The sequence below is a fragment of the Rhea pennata genome, chromosome 26 (genome assembly GCF_028389875.1).
Source record: "Rhea pennata isolate bPtePen1 chromosome 26, bPtePen1.pri, whole genome shotgun sequence".
NCBI classification, from domain to species: domain Eukaryota; kingdom Metazoa; phylum Chordata; class Aves; order Rheiformes; family Rheidae; genus Rhea; species Rhea pennata.
The window spans coordinates 171,555-191,535 of record NC_084688.1 but is presented as its reverse complement, the minus strand read 5'-3'; the positions used below and the strand labels follow the sequence as shown (position 1 = coordinate 191,535).

Genomic DNA, 19,981 nt, shown 5'->3' with positions numbered 1-19,981 from the left:
CCCTGCCTGCGGCGGGCTGCAGGTGGGTCCACCCTTCTCCTGACTTAAGAGACCATGATCACAGGGTGGTTGATTGCTTTGCATGTAGCTGGCTGTGAGTAGGTCAAGCAAGCATAATGTTTGTTTTTTGAACTCTCCAAGATCCAGTAGTAGATGCACATCCCTGGACTCCATGGATCAAGCTACACAAAGCTGCAAGCTGGTGCCAAGGAGATGGGCAGAGTTATCTCAGAAGGGAAGAACAGACTACCCTGGGGCACAGGCCAAAGATATAGACTAATTTATTAATTATAGTATTTTTACACTCATAAATAATAAAGACAGATTATGCCAATGTTCCCTTCACCTTCATTCCTGGGACCCCAGGGCAAGCATGCTTACCCGGTGAGAGCAAGGCAAGGCGGAAGCACCAGGAGGTGCTGGGACATGGAGCCTCTGGGCTGCACTGGGCACACCAAGGCACCAGCAGAGCAGACTGCCCTGAGACTCTAACCTGTCCTCAGGCTGGCAGAGCTGCTTTTCCTGGCCCTCATGCCTGAGAACAAGGCTGGCAGAAGCCATACTGGGGAAAACCCAGTTTACAATGAATGTACAGAATTCCCTCTCTGGCTGACCACACCAGCGGCCCCGGCGACTTGGTGGCCAGTGTGTCACACTGAAGGAGCAGAAAGCAGGTTTCTGCTGTATGGGCACTCCATACTGCCCCTTCTCTAACTGGTCATGTGGCTGGAGTTGCTAATTAAAAGTGAAGCACCCGTCAATGGGGATGGGGTACCTGTTACAGATTTTTTTTCCCCCATTGTGGAAAATCAGACACAGTCTAGTTAAGCTACATGTGCTACACCAGGCTGCAGAGATGCCCACCCTACTGCCACTCGAAGACTCCCTTCAAACATGCAAATAGCTGCAGAGGTTAAGTCTAAATTAAGACATTAACACCTTTGTATGCTTTAGGTTATTTTGTAAAGTATTTACTTGACACACCTTCACCATGTTCTTTTCTTGCCTCAGATGATTTTCTTGCCAGGTCCAGGGTGCGCGCACTCAGAGCCTGAGGATGTCTGTTGAAGTTACTGAGTTTAGCATAGCCTATGGCCAGAGCCAGACCTCTGTGAGCCAGTTAAAGTAGTTGTTAGGAAAACCTGGCTCCAGTCTTCCTGCTTCCCATGCTCCCCCTTCCTGAAGGTGAGGCTGGCTAGGAGCTGTGTGCCAGACCATGCAGCCTGACAGCTCTGCTGTTCTACACTGCATGTGGTGCCATGAGCTCCAGGACTCCTCTAACCCTGAACAGTCCCTCCCACTATCCTGCTCAGATGGAGCCCTGAATACCAGCCCTGGCATGAAGCAAGTAAGGCAGGAACAAGCACACACACGACTACACGTATTCCCCATTCCCACAAAGCAGCTATGAGTGGTCTGTGACTGCTGTGTTGCAGCCCTCCTGGGAAGGAGGCACGTCTGCCCTAGCGAAGATTCGTCTGTGTGGGTCAGCGCTGTCCCTTGCTGAGGGCAGTTTGTACAGGGCTTCTGGATGGGCCCTGGAGGAACAAGGTCAGCAGCAGTATTGTAGCATTCTCAAATCGAGACAAAATCTGGTAGGACCCCATCTCCTTCCTGGCTGAAAAGAAGGACTGTGACAGGCTCATCTGCTCTAGCCAGAGGTGGCAGCTACCTGAACTGATGCTGCAGCTGGGCTCCCTTGCTCGGAGGTAGTCTGCATCACCAAAAGCTAGTCCCACCCTGCCAACTAGGATGACTCATCACATGCATGAAGGAGTTCTAACAATGGCTGTCTGCTTATCCACCAGTGGAGTCGAACCCTTTCCCTGACTGAGGCAGGTATCCAGAGCCTAGCATTGCCCCATGCTGGCCTGGGGACATGCCTATACTGACCAAGTACTAACCAAAGTCTCCTTATATACACATGCGGGGGGGGGGGGGGGGGGGGGGCTGTCCCTGCAGGCTCCCAGCAATGCTAATACATGTAGCCTTTGCCGTAAAACTGTGGGGGTAGTCGCCCAAGGTGTGGCAGGTAAGGTGTGTTCTCATCCAAGTGAGAAAGAGGCACTGTGTCCTCCTCGCTGATCTGCCGGTCAAACTCTGCCTTCAGGGTTGGTCGCTGATTGTCAGGAAAGGCCAGACAGAAGAGAGCTTCGGGCTCACACACAAACTTGTACACGTAACGCTCTCCAGCCACCTGCAGGGAGAGATGAGCTGAATTTGTAGGCACACTGGCAGTGTCAGCACAATGCTCCTCAGCCCAGAGAAGGTTTGCAGAAACATCTGGCTGCTCTAGCCCTTCCCCCACCGAGACATGTCAGGATTGCATACTTCTAATGCTGTCCTCCTGCTGCTCTACTCTCCCTGGGAAGAGCACCTGGGAAAAGGGATGCTGCCAGCTGACTCCTTGTCTGGATGGCAACAGCACCAACAGTCCCTGAGCAGCTTGTGCCATCACATAGCTATACTCATTGTTGCCCCCCTCCCATGCCCTGAGTCTGGAGAGCATGCCTGGCACTTGGGATCAGCCTCCAGGCAGGGTCTCTTTCATCACCCACAGTAAATCTAGTCGGCTTATATGTCCTTGCAACTGAATGAAGTCCCACTTTCTCCCTGGATTCAGTACCTTTACCCCTTCCTCATAGGAATTTTTTCTTTGCCTGTTGCAAAGAGAAGCCTAGGGGAAGGAAAGCTCTGGAAGTCTGTCCAACTCCAGTATGTCCTGTGATTTCCTGTCACAAACCAGGGAAGCATCATGAAAAGACGTCGAACTCTAGCTGCTTTGCAAACTAACCTTCTGCATGATGCCCTTCTCATAATAGTAGCGAAGGGACCGGCTTAGCTTGTCATAGTTCATGGCTGGACGGTTCTTTTGGATGCCCCACAGCCTGGCTACCTGCAGAATAAAGTGCCAGAGTGTGTGAGTGTTTGAACTCACCCAGAAGTAGAAGAACCAGATTTGGCTGATTCTCTTTTGAGGGAACAACACTGCACCAAAGCACATACAGACATTTAAAATGGCTTTATAATAAAATCAAACAAAAATTTAGCTGCTTTTAAAGCAGAAGAGTAGAATTAATAAACTGAAATATCTTGTATCATAGATAGGCCTTTTCCTTGCCACTGCAGAGCTCATTTGCAGTCACCACTTCTCCTTGCTCTCCAGGGCTTTGAAAGCTTCAGAATGCTAAAGGACTGCTTGATCCTGTGCTGTCCTTTATCTGAAAGGATCAGGCAAGTTTAACAGCAGCCTGTGAATGACAGCACAGCTCCACTAGAAGACCTGTATGCCTCTTCTTCCCACTACATGGTTTTCAGCTTCATCTGTAATACTGAAAAATCTGCTATAAACATATGTTCACTCAGAATAACTCATCTACACTGAGGGTGCCCACATGGCTGATACGTAACAACAGTGCTAAATGCAACTCTAACAGGGGCAAGACACGAACAGATATTCCAGGCATATCTCACAGATATTGTCAGATATTAGTGGGCTTTTTGGGTCATGATAGCATTAGAAATGACACCTTAATTAATACACATGTTGATATCAAGATATCTTGAGACTAGGACATGGTTTCCTCCAGATTTTTATGAAAGCTCCTGTGATCCACAGGGCTAGATGCCCCATTGGCCCTGAGCAGGGGGTGCATGGACAGCAGAGAGTGCTGCAAGGTGGGGAGCAATGCAGCCTGAGGAGTGGAGGCTGAGAGAAATGTGACTCGCTGCACTGCAGAGAGCCTAAACTTAAAACCAGCCTTTGTTAAACCTGCTATTTGCGTCATCCAAGTGTTTTGGCCTCCTCTGAAAACTGACTTGCTGAAGGGCTCACTGGCAGGCCAGAGGAAAAACCACAGGTGTGTTTGCAGCCTTGGAAATGGTGGCTGCTCCCTCAGAGCATGGAGAGAAGTGAAATGGTGTCACCTCTTCTGGCTCAATGAGCTTGAACTCCATCCCTCTGCCAGTCCAGGCAATGAAGTGGGAATTGGTTGGATCATCCAGTAGAGCCACAAGGAATTGCCAGAGCTGGAGCGATCCTCGTCGCTGGTATGGTGGTCCTTCCCGGAACCCTCCAGCTTCCTGCTTGATGTCTCCTAGTGAGAACAAACAAGGTGTTCTAATGATAACAGCCATGCAGCTTTGCAGAGTTTCTGCCTTGTTAAAGAGAGCTACAAAGGTGAGGATGGCTGTGAGCTGCCCCTGAAGAAGCTGCAGGGTGTCTCAGAGTTTCTCCCATCTCAGGTCACATTTATCCAGGTCTGAGACTCTGGCTGCAAACCCACCACCCAAACTGGAAGCCATTCTTTCTCTGACCTTCAAATTTTTCTGGAACAACACAGACATCATCAGCAGAGGACCACATCTGCTTGTCATAGCTGTAGCCTAGAAGAGAAAGCAGCACGTGCAGTTAGAGATGCAGAAAGGTTGATGCTAGAGGGCAACACAATGCAGGTGCAGGGGAAAGGAAGGCAGCTACTGAGTTTCTCACCTAATGAGCCTTCTGTATTTGACTGGCTTGGATAACCCTCAACATTCATGTACATGGAAGGACAGCCAGGAACATCTGCAGAACAATTAACAAGCTGATTTTCCTGCAAAGCACACCCAAAGGCAGAAACATCTTGCTCTCCAGATGTGCTCTCGTGCAGCTGCTAGACTAATATCCAACTTAAGGCACTCCTAAAGGGCTCCTACCACACCAGGTAACTTCCTAGCTCTCGGCCAGCCCACCACAACTTCACCTGCCTTACACTTCCTATCACAATCAGAGTACTGTATCCCTGTGATACTATCACATGCCATCCCTCAGAGTAGCAGAGATTTTCTGTCCACACCTGCACTCCACTCTCAAGGCAAAATCGCAGACAAAAAGGTAAACTTGTATGAGACCTCTCCTTTCTCTAAAGCTTAGTTTAAGATAACTGAACTCTGCTACAGCTGTCGCAGGTAAAGAAGGCATTGCATTTCTCTGGGGGCACTATGCTGACATTAAAGGACAGCAGCAACAGCTGAATAGTTCTGAAACACTCTGCAGTGACACTGAACAGTGCATCTCAGAAACCTCATTTCAGGTATTTTAAGTTTTACCGACTTTTTCACATCAAAATAGGTAATTTGCATAAACAATGGAGAAAGCATAAAAGTTAAAACAATCTCAGTTTGAAAACAAGCAGAAGCTCTTCAAACTCTCTGTACAGTATATGCTATTGCTGGGCACTGCAATTTATAGCCTCTGTATCCTGTTTTCTAAATCAAACCTATTTTCCACCTTTTGCTGAAATGGAAGCTGTAATTGGGAGCTTTGGAAAGATTACCTTATGGTTTTCCTTGTGTGCTGTGTTTGCCTTAGGCAGACATTTTGCTGCTAAGGGCATAAGGGTACTGAGCATTATTACGATCGTAAACTATGCTAACAAAAGTGTTCTTCCATGGGTTGTACATTTTCTTCCCCTGTCCAGATAGAAGGACCTAGTGAAAGTATGGAATCAGCATGGCCACAGAAACACAATCCGTACTCTCATGGGAGCTTTTTATTTGTGTATTTATTTTTTCTGAAAGAAGCAAATTCAAAATGACCATTAAAACAGGAAAGCAGAAGCAACTTGCCTGCTAGACCAGGGTATTGCACAAGCAGTAGCGGAGTAGCAAGAGTCTAGGCAGGTCTGCTGAAAAATAACATTTAACCCTTGTGGAAAATAAGAGAATTACTTCATCTGTCTGGTGTCTAGAGAGCTATCTTTGGAATTTATAGATAAACTTTTTTTCCCCATCATGATCCCCTGAAACCTGCAATACCTGTTCTGTGTGCCATGTTTCTTGGGGAAGGAGCAGGAGGAGGTTGACACTACAGACCAGCTGAGTTGCACTTAGCCCAGCCAACAGATCCAGCTCTGAGATTGGGCCTGTCGCTGGAAGTGGCCAGTTCATTGCTAACTCCCCAAGTCCAGAGCAATGATCTGTTTGCCAGAACAGGGCTGGTTTCTCTTGCAGTGTAACCCCCAACTTGGGCAGAGGCTCTCTGTGCCCATGACCTGCTGCAGGCAGCAGTGCGCTGCCTGGCATCTCCAGTGTGGCCGACGTCATCTACAGTGAGGCGGCAGCAGCAGCAGCGGTGAAAGTTGACACCCGCCAGCCCATCTGGGAGAGCAGCGGCTTCTGATGCCTCCATTTCATGAATGAAATTCCTCTGCCTCCATTCAGAGCAGAGGCGTGCAGGCACAGATGGTGCGGGGATGGGGGCTGGAGGCTCCACAGTGCAATCCCTGTGCCCAGTGCCACTCTGCCCAGTTGCCAACACACGGAGGTCACCATGTCACCAACCTCTTGCTCCAGGGGCTGAAGAGAGGCTTTTCTGTACAGGCTCCAAGACATTCGTTTGTCTCCTTTCTGCTGTTGTTTACAGAAGGTTTTCAGCGTGATTTCTTAAACACTGACCTCACTTTGCTCTCTCTCCACCACCCACCAGTCCACACATCCCCCGAAGACTAAACTCCACACAAAATTGGGAACACCCTCTCCTCTGTTCTGATGGCATCAGTGGGAAACTCCTGGTACCGGAGCTCACTAAACAAAGCTGTCCAGCACATTAATCTGTCTAGTTTAGGGATTTTCACATAGTTGCTGCTATGGTCTGACTGCCTTCCATGTAAAGTGAATAGTAATAACACTCCTGAAGACAAAGCAGTACCATTTCAAAGCCCAAACACCACCACCAATGGCTGTTTGGCCAGCAGCTCACTCACCCCCACTGACGCCCGGCTCGCACAGTTTGAGCGAGCTCCTTCTGCCTACCTGCGTCATACGCATAGTCGGCCTGCTCCTGCTTGACCACCACAGCCACCGGGTACTGACAGCTGCTGCCCCCCTGGCTCGCCTGCTCATACCGTGGGTCCTGGTACTCCTGCTTGAAGCCCTGCTGGGGGTACTGGAGGCAGGGCTCAGGCACTTGGCGCTGGTAGGCGACAGGGGCTTCTCGGGCCATGCCCTGCGAGGAGGGGAAGGAGCGGCACATCTCTACAGCTGGCTGGTAGACAGAGCTAGAAGAAGGGAGAGGCCATGGCATGGTTGTTTCTTGGCCATCTGATCTGGCCCCTGTTGCAGGGCGGCTGGGGCAACCTCAGGCTGGTGGGGGGAGGCTCTGACTAAGGACGTGGGGGCTACAAGCACAGGTGGGCAGGGAAGGCACCCCAACAAAAGATGTTCATAATGGCTGCCACCCAGCCCATCGTTCACAATATCTGATGGGCTTAAGGCTACAGATGTCCTCTGAAAACCAGGGCAGCAGCTGTGGGTCCCAGGTACTTTGGATAGGGGGATCCTGTGACTGCTGGAAGATGAGAGCTTTAATTCACTCGCTGCAGCCCTTTCTCCCCAGACCACTGAGGAGGGCAGTGGTGCCTCCTCTTGGCAGTCACTCACCTGTTTTCCATGAGGTATCCACAGCTGGAGGTGGAGTGGGGAGGACCCGCAGGGCTCAGGAAGCTCCTGTCTTGCCTAGGGAAATGCTGGAGTGGTGACTGTAGTGGATGTCCTGGGTTGGGGGACTTGATTCCAACTTGTCTGGTCTGATCATAGGCACTGGGATAGTCAAACAGATATTGGGGCATTACAACTCTCCAAGAAGGACTTGTAGCAGCACCCAGGGAAAACATGTCACAGGTGGATATGTTGTCTCCCCATCCAACCACTTAGGCCAGAAGCAAAGCAGAAGCTCCTTCCTTTCTGATCATTGGTTGTGCCTGTGCGTGACAGCAATATCCCCTCAAGCAGCAAACTGGAGAAGGTGTCTGTTCTGAAGAGGTCATGCAACAGCTCTGGCAAAGGGCTAGAACTGTGGGTGGTAGTGTCAGGGAGTCCCTTATGGGACAGATTTGGGAAAGGAGAAATGGAGAGAGAGAGTACATCAGGGCAGTTGAGAGGCAGCTCTAGGGAAGAACCAAAAGGCAGACCCAGATCTACCCTGTGCAGTTCTGAGATATCTCCTCCAACAGATGGCAGCCTGAGCAGGATGCCACTAGCTGATCCACTGGTCAATTTGTATGGTAACATATCCAGGCTGTGGTGATAACACCTCATCATTATATAATGCAGTATTATTCATTTCATAGCAGCTCCTGTCCCTCCCCTGAGCCAGCTGTATTACCTGATGTAAAGGCACTGCTTGCCATTGTGGTACTGGAAAGGCTGCTTATGGCTGCAGGACAGTGTGGGGTCCGAGGAGGGACTCTGGGGCTCCCTCTTAACCTTAGCAGGAGGACTATGAAAAGCTACTGTAAGAGAGAAATGAAAGATCAAGTTAAAACCTTTCACATCTTTGGAGAGATGTTTATGTTAGCCAAAAACAAATCAGTTCAGATGCCACCACCTTGCTCCTTGTTCAGCTGGCTCTGAGAGAAAAAACAATGCCAAAAGGCATTCACCGGAGTTTCCTAAGCTCTGCCCTTGATTTAATGAGGTTTATATGGCACATCTGCCTTAAAGGAGCAGATTTAGAATACCATAGATCATCACAAAGTATATTAGCACTCTTGAGAGGGATTTAGAGTGGGCAATTTCTTAAGCTGTTCAAGGCTGGGACAAACATCTTCTGTTGTGTCCCAAAGGGTATCATGTGCATATTATAGTTTTCCGCTCACAAAAGCAAAGCTCTGATTTGTATCATGTAAAATGCTCTCATTGACATACCTGATAATCATATCTTGTGAGTAGCACTGCATTAAATTATAATGCACTAATACAATGTCACACTATAGTGACATGATGATATAGTTTGTCCTATAGGACTGTGAATTTAAGGTTTTCCTAGACACAGCTAGCTTGTTCCTAGACAAACCGCTAAAAGTTGTCTGTGGGAAAATACTATTATATATATTGCATACAGACTTTCACCAGGCTAACTTGTACTCAGACACCTTACACAAGCACTGTTTTCAGAAGCTTCTGGGCAAGAAGCTTCAGATAGCTAAAATCCTTTTTCAAAGGAACCAAGTCAGCATTAAAGCTGAGTATGGAGCAGAAATGTGACTTCCAAGCTGTTGCTTTCACTGTAATTCACCTCGAAGTTGGAAGAGGAGCTGTCAGGTCTTCTCAGCAGTCTCCTCCTGAAGGATCTGATTTCACGACTTGTATCAGGTTTACACTTCAGTACTCAGGAAAAAGACCAGGCCCTTCTACAGGAGTCTGCAATTCCTGGACTGGAGGTTGCCAAGCTGGCTCTCAACAGCTGTCTGTATCATTTCCAAATGCAGGTTTCCCACCGTTGAATCTCTTCCACGCTAACAGTCCAGCATCCCTAGAGATGGGATGGGGGGAACCTCTTAACCCCTCTGCTCATCCAAAACTCAAGTGATGGAATAGGAAAAAGACAAAAAGTTCTGCCCTGTTTTCAGTGCACTAGTCACTGGTCATGGCCAGATGCAGATGAGGAGGAATATCTCTGAGCTGATTAGGATTTCATGAATAGCAAATATGGGTTGCAGTTTACAGCATTGGGAAGCATCCCTATGGGTAAGAAGTACAGCAAAAGGGGCAGGAGACCTGCACAGGTGAGCAAGGAGCTCTTCGCAAAATTCAGACAGAAGAAGAAAATACACAGAATGTGGAAGAGGGGACAGGCTACTTGGGAGAATTATAGGAATGCAGTCAGAGTATGTAGAGAGGCAGCGAGGCAGGCTAACACCCAGTTGGAATTGAGTCTTGAAAGGGATGTTAAGGACAACAGGAAGGGCTTCTTCAAATACATCAGCAGCAAGAGGAGGACTAGGGAAAACGTGGGCCGTATACTGAATGGCGCGGGGTCCTGGTGACAAGAGATACAGAGAAGGCAGAATTACTGACTGCCTTCCTTGCTTCAGTCTTCACTGCTAAGGGCAGCCCTACCTACCTACCCAGGGCAGCCTGGATGTGAGGGAGAAAGTCTGGAGAAGGGAAGACTTTCCTTTGGTTGAGGAGGATAGAATTAGAGACCTTCTGGGCAGGCTAGACATCCACAAATCCATGGGCCCAGATGGGGTGCATCCATGGATACTGAGGGAGCTGGCAGACATTGTTGCCAGGCCACTCTCCATCATCTTTGAAAGGTCATGGAGAGCTGGAGAGGTGCCTGAGGACTGGAAGAAAGCCAATGTCACTCCAGTCTTCAAGAAGGGCAAGAAGGAGGACCCAGGTAACTATAGGCTGGTCAGCCTCACCTCCATCCTTGGAAAGGTGATGGAACAGCTCATTCTGGATGTCATCTCCAGACATACGGAGGAAAAGAAGGTGATCAGGAGTAGCTAGCATGGATTCACCAAAGGGAAATCCTGCTTAACCAATCTGATAGCCTTCTATGATGGAATGACTGGCTGGGTAGATGAGGGGAGAGCAGTGGACGTTATGTACCTTGACTTCAGCAAGGCTTTTGACACTGTCTTCCATAACATCCTCCTAGATAAGCTCAGGAAGTGTGAGTTAGATGAGTGCACTGCGAGGTGGATTGAGAACTGGCTGAAAGGCAGAGCTCAGAGGGTCGTCATCAGTGGCATGGAGTCTAGTTGGAGTTCCCCAGGGCTCAGTATTGGGTCCCATCCTGTTCAACTTATTCATCAATGACCTGGATGAGGGGACAGAGTGCCTTCTCAGCAAGTTTGTCGATGATACCAAGCTGGGAGGAGCGGCTGATACACCTGAGGGCTGTGCTGCCATTCAGAGAGACCTGGACAGTCTGGAGAGTTGGGCAGAGAGGAACCTCACGAGGTTCAACAAGGGCAAGTGCAGGGTCCTGCACCTAGGGAAAAATAACCCTAGGCACCAGTACGAGCTGGGGGCTGACCTGCTGGAGAGCAGCTCTGCAGGGAAGGACCTGGGAGTGCTGGTGGATGACAAATTGACCATGAGCCAGAAATGTGCCCTTGTAGCCAAGAAGGCCAATGGTATCCTTGGGTGCATTAGGAAGAGTGTTGCCAGCAGGTCGAGGGAGGTGATCCTGCCCCTCTCCTCAGCCCTGGGGAGGCCTCATCTTGAGTCCTGTGTCCAGTTCTGGGCTCCGCAGTACAAGAGAGACACGGAGCTGCCGGAGAGTCCAGCGTAGGGCTACAAAGATGATCAGAGGGCTGGAGCACCTGCACTATGAAGAACGGCTGTGAGAGCTGGGCCTCTTCAGCCTGGGGAAGAGAAGACTGAAGGGGGATCTTATCAATGTGTATAAGTACCTGAAAGGAGGGTGTCAAGGGGACGGGGGGACTAAACTCTTTTCAGTTGTCCCATGTGACAGGATGAGAGGCAATGGGCACAAACAGAACCACAGGAAGTTCTGCCTGAATGTGAGGAGGAATTTCTTTGCTGTGAGAGTGGCAGAGCACTGGAACAGGTTGCCCAGAGAGGTTGTGGAGTCTCCTTCTCTGGAGATATTCCAAGCCTGCCCGGACGCAACCTTGTCTAACATGCTCTAGGTGACCCTGCTGAGCGGGGAGGATGGACTAGATGATCTCCAGAGGTCCCTTCCAACCTTACTGATTCTATGAAGTAGGATGTGGATATTATTGCTTCTTATGCTTAATTAAATCCAGCAAGGAGCAAAACTTCCTTCACTAGTTCCTCAGAAAAGCTTATGCTGGCTGAAGGACACATTAAGGATCTTATGCCTTTGCCTCTGAGCTCTGCTACTGCTGTCAGGATGTCACTGGACTTAGGAAGGAAAGTAACCTGAGAGGGGTTCATAAGTTCTGGGCTTTTTTTTCCAAACAAGTGAGACACCTGCCCTCCACATCAAAACTGTGAGCGCTGAATAAGGCCAGCTCTGGTCCTCGCTTACTGGTTCACTCCCACCTCTTCCAGCTGACACCATGCTGCTTGGAAAGAGTGGGATGTTCAGAGCTATGGCTACAGCTTTATCAGCTTTATGGGAGAGAAGTTACATCCTGACCTGTGAATAAGTCAGACTTTTTCTGAGTTTACTGCAGGAACAACCTGAACCTTATATGCACCTGCCACCCCCAAGCTACATCTCTCTGCACATGCAGGACTAGCTGTCTCTCAGAAGTGCTGCAGCAAGCAGCTATCCACACGGCTGGAAGAAGGGCTGCAGGTGCCTCTCTGAGCTCAGGATGGTATAGCTGCTTTCTATTGCCAGCCCCTCTCTCAAATTAACTTCCTCAATATAAGGGGGGGAAACCTCACTCCTTTTGCCTGCCCTGGATTTCAAGCCCATCTTTAATCCCTACATCACTCAAGAATCCAAAGGGATCCAAACAGTCTGACAGAAATTAATATAAACAAATATATCCTTAAGAGTCCTGAGCCTTGTGTTGTTTCTGGCTCCTGCTCAGGACAATGGGGTGTCCTACAGCCAGGCCTGAGCAGAGTGGCCTGTTCACAAGCAGCTCTTGGCACTATCCAGACAGAAGATGGGTGTGAATCCACCCTTTTGGAGGGCCTGGCCCACACGAGGGATGCACCTGGTATCCAAAACCTGGCAGTTCTGCATCTGTGCAAACAGTCCTGGCCCAGGGAAGAGCAGGAGAAAAGCATCTTTCTATGCCTGCAGCACCCATTCCCGTTCTGTCTGCAGCAGCTCTTTTCAATGCGCAGAGTAAACAGATATATAGAACCACACTAAAACTGCTGATGTGTCAACTGAGCCTAGGGAAAAAAAAAAAAAGTGCTCGGTCTAGTACACTGAGCTCCATTCAAGCCTCAAGAAGCTAAATGTGCTAGGAGCGGCCAACTCTTTCCGGCCCCAATAGCTGGAACAGGCTATCGCATTACAACCAGCTCATTCATTCAGAGTGAAACATGGGACCAGCCCTCTCCTCAGCTCCAGGTCAAAGAGAGGAAGAAACAAGTCGTATGACTCAGAGCAAGCCCAGCTGTGCTGCGGAGCCAAGTCCAGGCGAGGGAGGAACACCAGAACAATCAGGAAAAGCATTTCATTTTAGTTTTCATGAAGAAAAACAAAAAAAGGAGGAAGAATTCTGCTCCCCCCAGGCAGAGAGGGGCATCATTGCAGAAAGAGCACCAAAGGTGACTGCAACAGCTTTAAACACACATCTCTGCTCTCAGTGAGCTGCCAGATGTGTACATGCCCAGGGAATGGTGTGACATCTTCCTGCAGCCTTGGCATGCCTGTCATGGTCCAGGCTCTGGGTTCCTGCAGCTGCTTGCAATGCACAACTAGCCCACAACATCTGTACAAATTTCACGGAAAGCAGTTGGAGTCAGCCCCACACCAGCTCCTGCGTGACATGATGGCAAGAGGAGAGGACAGGCCCAGCATGGCGAGGGTAGACAGGATTGCATAGCAGTGGTGTAGACAGCTCCTGCAGACTGTGCAATGGTGGGATCCTCTGCAACGAGGAAATGCTTTGGCCAGCACTCAGACCAAATGTTTGTGCTATAATTTGTACACTTTTGTGTAGACTCTTGCAATCATTCTGCCAAGAACAGAAAAGTCAGGCTGGACAGCAAAGCTCTTTGGGGTACTATGCCCTCACACTGTGCTTTGTAGCAGACAGGGTCACAGCCTTGAGAGACTGCCCTGGCAAGGCATGATCACCCAGGGGCAGGTGAGCAGAGCCCGTGGGAGTCACAGCATCCTTCATCCCACCTACCATCCAATGGACTTTTTCTCTGATGGAGATAATGCCATATATTTTACCTTTGACTGTCATAGTAACACTTTTTCTCAGGGATGTTCAGGGAGGCCTGATTATTCACACATACAGCAGCTATGATATATATTCTTTGAAACCCCTCAGCAGATGCATTTGCACTGTCTGGATGTGGACAGTTAATCTGTTTTTTTTGGTCACTGTCACAACAATGTAGGAATGGAATGAGTACCTGGGCCTCACTCTGTGCATCTTACTCACATATCTGTTTAGTTTAAGTATATCCTGCCCACCTCCCGTGAGAGGTGCCCTAGACCCCGTGCTACTTACAGTTTTCTGAATGAAAGTCAGGCACAAATTGCTCATCACTGTCTGGAACCTGAGCTGCCGAGGGAGCGGAGAGAAGAGAAGAATTAGACTGGTGTGGGCGCTTTGTGTGGCATAATTAACAGTAAGGCAGAAATCAGACTATGCAGGGAAAATACAAGCTTTCTGCTGGAATGCACTTTAGTGACTAGGGCTAGTTTCCTCTTGGGAGTAACAAATACAGTTCCTCTGCTTGCAGATCTACCCCTTATCAGCCTGTCAGTTTCTTTCTCTCTTGCCTTTGAAATAAAAAAAGAACAACAGCAAGTCTATTTGCTCAAGGGTCACATTTTTCCTTAGAAATATAACATGCAGGATTCTCTAAGCATTTAGCATAACAAGAACAGCTACCAGCTGGTAAAATCGGCAAGGCTATATATCAAGGTGATGAGAGGAATGGGAAGTATCTGTGCCTTCATATAGAAACTATCCTTGCAGTAGCTCCAGAATTAGTGGATAGCTTAGAACTTGTGGAACAGGCTACAACTTGTAAATCAGCAAAAAGAAAACATTTCAGAGAAGGAAAAAAATGGTATAACCTGGTAGAAGGGGAGGAAAAGGATGGTTAATAGTGCCTTGTACATGTGCATTGTTTTGCAAACAGGAAATATAAGTGGAAGCACTCATAGGTACCTAATGGCAATCAGCTGCTTTTCCCCTGCACCGTGGTGCAGGGAAACCCGTGGCTAGAGGACCTGCCTGTGGCCAGCACCACTCCGAAAATAGCAGTGAGGCCTGAGCCATTTGAATGCCTCAACAACTCTCTAATAAAGCCGTCTGAAGCAATGGAGGTCTTGCCTTCATTCCTTGAACAGCCTGTCTCACTGCACAAGTTGTTGCTGGATGTGATAAGCAGTAAAAGAGTTAGCAACATTGGCATCTCAACATCATTAAAAAGCTTCAGGCTTGCTGCCTCCTTTAGACAAACTGGAGAGGCTTTAGACATTGATACCTCTTCACAAACCAGGGAGTCATATTTATTAATCCTGATGTGTCCCACAGAGATTACTCCAACATGCAAGCTCAGATAACGTGGCCAATAGTGCAACTAAACAGTTCGGACATGGGAATTTCAGTTTATACAACAAGTCCTCTTCTGTTTATATCTTGGACGTGCAGGGCTGGGTTCCTAGCCACCTTTGTTTCATGGAGGAGGCAGCTACACACATTCTTTGCCAGTCCTGCTTTCCTTATTAACCAAGGGAAGCTTCCACCCTCAGATGTTCACAGAGGGGACAACTCATCCGGATGTCCCAACCATAATTTAACTGTGCCAGGTTACCCCACTCCACAAGACGGTTTGCCCCTGTCTTCTCTTTGTGAAACCTACATGAGCCAGTCAAAATGGTGCCCTTGGACATCCCGCCACAGCCCAGGACATAGGATTTTGTTAAAGCAGATCTCTTATAAGTCTGTCCTTAGACAGCAGAAGACAGAAAGTGGGCATCCAATCCAGCTTTTGCCTTGGCAGCAGCGACCTCTGCATTTATCTACAAGTACCTTAAATTCTGACCCATCACAAAAAGAAAAGGAGTTAAGGAAGATAAAGGCACACTACCCTAAAATCAGAACCACATTACGACCAGAATTCAGCCTGCATTTTGATACTGAGCCCACTTTACATTGTGGTGACAGCTCAAGGCAATCCACCTGGCATTGCTGCACTGCCCCCTCCAGCCTCCTGAAAAGAGCTGAGCAGCACTGGCCATGTTCCCCACCACCGTACCTCACCCAGATGAACATGCCCTTCCATTCCCAAATGAAAAGCCTGCTAGAAGTTTCAGTCTTGTTGCTTCTCCCACCAAAGACAAACACATCCAGATATACTGGCACCTCCTCTCCACCAGCCCTTTCAGCTTCCCATGTTTCGGCTGCTGTCGGACCCCTGAGCTCAAGCCTCAGCCCAAGCTCCAACCCCCTCCCCAGCAGTCAGACACACCATACTCTGCAAACATTGTTGCAAGACTTCACAAAATTTAACCAGGACAAGAGCACTGAGATATGCTGCTTTGAGCTGGCTTTGCCTAGCAGGTCCTGGCAATCTGCTTGTGCTCTACTAGCATCCGAGATGCATCTTGGCATGTTGTGCAAGAGCTGGTTTTGGTATGAAGCATACTGACAGCTCATCACAGCAAGGAGCAGTATACATCAAGTGCACAGGCAGAACATGGACCTAGGGCCTCTGCCTGAGGGCAAACTAAACATTTTCTGAATAAATATGGGGAGAAAGGAAAGGAAAAATCTCAATATTTATATTGTTTAGCTTCATGCATCTGAAAAAATGAATTTAGGCAGTAGAAACCAAGTATGATCATCTCCAAGGATAGACCTTTGTTGGAAGACAGCTCTGCCTTTCTTTGCTAAGATACTTGTAAAGAATGAGAATTTCAAACTGGGCTTTTTACATACAGGAAAGAGAGGTCTAAAAGCTTTTGCTCCTTTTCCCACTTGAAACCTTCCCCTTCCCCCCCCCCCAACAAAATACAGATGGCGCACTTCTGGTAGAGCTGCAAGAAGTGCATCTCGGGCTTGTTCTGCTGGGAGAGGCAGTCAGTGGAAAGCACGGAGGCTTAACAGAGCTCCAAGCCTGGCTCCGGTGGGGTCCTTCCCGCAGCCTCATCAAGTCCTGGGTATTTTTGTTATGGATACAGACTATGAAAAAAATTAGTCGTCACTACTCACAAGTAAACAAAAAGATAGCCCTATGAATGAAACCACCTATCTTAAGAAATATGTATCTATGGGTACTTAACTTTTTAAGATCACATATATGGCTGAATGTATGGTATGTACTTATATTTACAATTTGCTTCCTTCATGAATTTGTCTTCCCTTTTAAAACTAACATAAATATCTGTAAGATGGAATAAAATAAAATAGCTAAATTTCTAAATGATGTGGTATAGGAGAGATTACATAAAATATTTCATATTTTCATTTTTTTCATTTTATTTCTATTTCAGTGAGTCATCTTCTGCATTGTTTAGAAAGGAACTTTTCAGTTTTCTTCTCATGACCAAATGCTAGCAGAGAGACTCATATATGGGACCATCCAAAAAAAGTTATTCTCACCATCCAGGAAAATAATTTGTAATATTGGTGAATACAGGAAAAATAATAGTCTGCTTCAGAGGGCAACTTTTCTTGTTAAAAGTCTGGAAATGGGGGGTCACCATACTCAAAACAGTATCTTCAGAAAGATCTGAGAAAATATTTTCACATATATGCAGTCCAAAATTGTAAGTTTATTAAAGCACATTGCATTTACCAGAGATTTCACTTTGACTAGGTGCTATAGGCTATATAAGAAGAACCTTTCTATGCTAGAAAAACATAGAGTAGTTATTTGGGGGCATTTCTTGCATTGCAGCTGGCCAGGCAGCGGCTGGCAAGCCCAGTGTTGCTCTTGCATTTATTTGGTGTGGAGCAAAATCTGATAAAGACAAGAAGATAATGGAAATCTATTCAGTAAAGTGAGACAAATGGAACAAAACCAGCCTTCTGCAGGGTTTTATTCCCTGGATCCTACTGCGACCTTGCAAAGACAAGGCTTGTTACAGAGCCGTTTCTTAGATCTTTTATATCTACTGTACATAATGATTGCTACTCCTGGGGTATGGCATACCCTCTCATTTAATCTTGTTCTCACAAAAATCTTACCTTCTTAACTCCAAATAATCAATAGTAATTCAAAGAAAACTTTGGATGAAAATTCAGAGATTTTTCTTTGAATTTTATGAAGCACTGACTGCCATGGGAAGGGTCTCACGCTTTTTGTGGTTATAGTGCAAAACCAGGTACCAGGACACCTGGAATCTCTTCTCAGCTGTGCAATTCTGAGCAAGTCATAAGGATGTGCTGGGACTCAGCTGCCCCATACAGAAAATGAAGACTGCAATGCACGCTTGCTAGCTACATTGCAAGGATAAATTCATAGAAAATGGCACAGTTCCTAAAATTATTTGAATGAAGGGTACCATGGAAATACAAAGTATTAATACTTATAAATAGCAAATGAAGAAGTTGGAACTTTGAGGGATGAGAAGTTTGTCCTGTTCCACAGGATGCAGATGACAGAGCTACTAAGAGAACCCAAATCTGTTTCTATCCAACACTGTAGTCACAAGACAATTCTTTCTGGAATTGGAAGGTATTAAATAGGAAATAAAGTTTTTTGTTCCTACATTTTTTCTGGAGTTTGCATTATCATTTACTAATCATGGAAGAGTGGGTTACCTTTTTCCATTCAGTGTTGTGAGGCCGTGATGTGGCCTTTCTTTCACCTCATGATATTTATGAATTAATACTACAAACTGCTACTGACAAACATGTGGCAAGCAATTCCATGCAAAGTCTTTGGATGAGTGAGAAAATTAAAAATATTAAGCTAACATTAGAAAGTCTAAAACTCAGAATCTACCAGAAACCAGTTCTGAGGCAACTTTATCTTATTGGCAGCCCAAGTGTTTTGAAGATTTAAGATAAACTAGTCTAAAGAAAGTCTGCACACACAGCACTTCTATTAGATGAGCAGCAGTTAACATGTTTTTGTTCTGTGATGGAAGCTAGATGATTATTTTAATCCTGGAACAGCCTCCAGATATTGCTTTTGCATCCTTACAATCCTCACACTCCTGAATACTGCTTGATCAAAAGCATTTAATTTCAACTTGAAATGAATGTAAAACATTTGATTTTTTAAAAATATTCTTATTCAGTTGGAAAATACCTTTTTGGAGGCTTTGTTTTCTGAAGAATTATTTGACAGATTGTCTTTCACTAGTGGTAAAATTAGAGGAAATAACTTTGCTCAAAATAGCATGTATATTCTTATATGCATATTATTATTGTTGTTAAACATTTGTTATGTAACACTATCACAGTAATTTTATATTTAGCAAGATTCCATCCTTGACGATATATATTGAATCTTTCCGAAGATGGGCTGTTTGTAGTGCTGGAGCTAAAGCAAATTGATCAGATTGCTTAAAATTATTTTCACTTCGAATTAATAGGATTGCTCAGGATTTGAAATTCTCTTCCTTGAAGCCAAAAGGCAAAATAATTTAAACATCAGTACTGAATGATGTGTTGAAAGACACATAAAATCCAGAAAGGTCCCATCAGAGAATTATTTTTAAGAAAAATTGTTAAAACCATCATTTTATTCCTCAGATTAAAAGAATGGATTATGATTTAAGAAATCATCCATGTTTTGTCAACTAGCAAAAATAAGTGACAAATTAGCACAAAATCCCAGCAGTTGCAAGTAGAGGTTGAAACAAAAATCTTAACTAGGAAAATGGGCTAACAGCCAAGTTCCATTTCTAAGCAAATATCCAGCACAATAGTGTGATTCATGATCCTTCATTTACACAAGCCAGAGGTTGGCAAGGATAAAAAAAAAATACTGTTTGGAGCCAGGCAAACAAAGCAAAGGAAGAATAGAACAAATATCAAAAGACAAACTACTGAAAGATAGAAAGAAAAAGAAACTCAGCAGAGCAAGGGGAATGAGCCTACCTTCTGTCAGCCAAGTCTCCTGGAACTGGTTTAGATCCTGGAAGAGGTCTGCAGGAGAAATGAGAGGTTTGCTCAGTGCAGTGCTGGGGGTGGGCAGCAGGATGCTCTGGTGCTCGCCGCGCCGGGCGGGACAGCGTCGGGGGGGCCTGGTCGCAGCCCAGAGCCTTCTCTATTCTCTCCTCCCCCTAAACTCACCTTCCGACTCCTGAGCTGGCGGCGGGCCCGGGGCCGCGGGTGTCCTCCGAGCGCCCGTTTGAGCTCGACAACCGGGAGCGGCGTGGTCCGGCGGCTGCTGTGGAAAGAAAGATCAGCCCGAGAAGTCCTGCCCGGAGCGGGCCTGGCCCAGGCCGGGGGGCTGCCACTCACCTGCGAGAAAGTGAATGGCACCTGCTGGTCCAGGTAGCCCTTCATGCTCCCAGCCGTGTGTTACCTCGCGGCGCGGAGCTGCCGGCTCTCGCCGTCACCTGCGGAAGGCACGGGCGGCGGCGGGAGCGGCTGCGGAG

At 47.1% G+C, this 19,981-nt stretch overlaps 1 protein-coding gene across 2 annotated transcripts; it reads right to left on the bottom strand.

The window, feature by feature from the left end:
• Nucleotides 1-1,975: 1,975 nt before the first annotated feature.
• ETV4 (ETS variant transcription factor 4) lies at nucleotides 1,976-19,889 on the bottom strand. 2 transcript variants are annotated; one of them, XM_062595673.1, is made up of 12 exons: nucleotides 19,845-19,889; nucleotides 19,674-19,770; nucleotides 19,479-19,526; nucleotides 13,920-13,973; nucleotides 8,147-8,273; nucleotides 7,423-7,581; nucleotides 6,796-7,040; nucleotides 4,493-4,567; nucleotides 4,318-4,386; nucleotides 3,928-4,097; nucleotides 2,795-2,896; nucleotides 1,976-2,197 (listed from the first exon to the last, which is right to left on the bottom strand). In XM_062595673.1, the coding sequence occupies exons 1-12, from the start codon at nucleotides 19,887-19,889 to the stop codon at nucleotides 1,976-1,978; spliced, it is 1,413 nt and encodes a 470-aa protein (XP_062451657.1). The 2 variants fall into 2 exon arrangements, with proteins under 2 accessions (XP_062451657.1, XP_062451658.1); XM_062595674.1 differs by lacking the exon at nucleotides 4,493-4,567.
• Nucleotides 19,890-19,981: the final 92 nt, after the last annotated feature.

Coding starts and splice junctions, on each gene's coding strand:
- ETV4 (XM_062595673.1), bottom strand. CDS start 19,889: ATGAAGGGCTACCTGGACCAGCAGGTGCCATTCACTTTCTCGCAG. Junction 19,527..19,673: donor GCCAGCTCAGGAGTCGGAAG/GTGAGTTTAGGG, acceptor TTTCTCCTGCAG/ACCTCTTCCAGGATCTAAAC. Junction 7,041..7,422: donor GGATACCTCATGGAAAACAG/GTGAGTGACTGC, acceptor CCCTTCTTCTAG/CTCTGTCTACCAGCCAGCTG.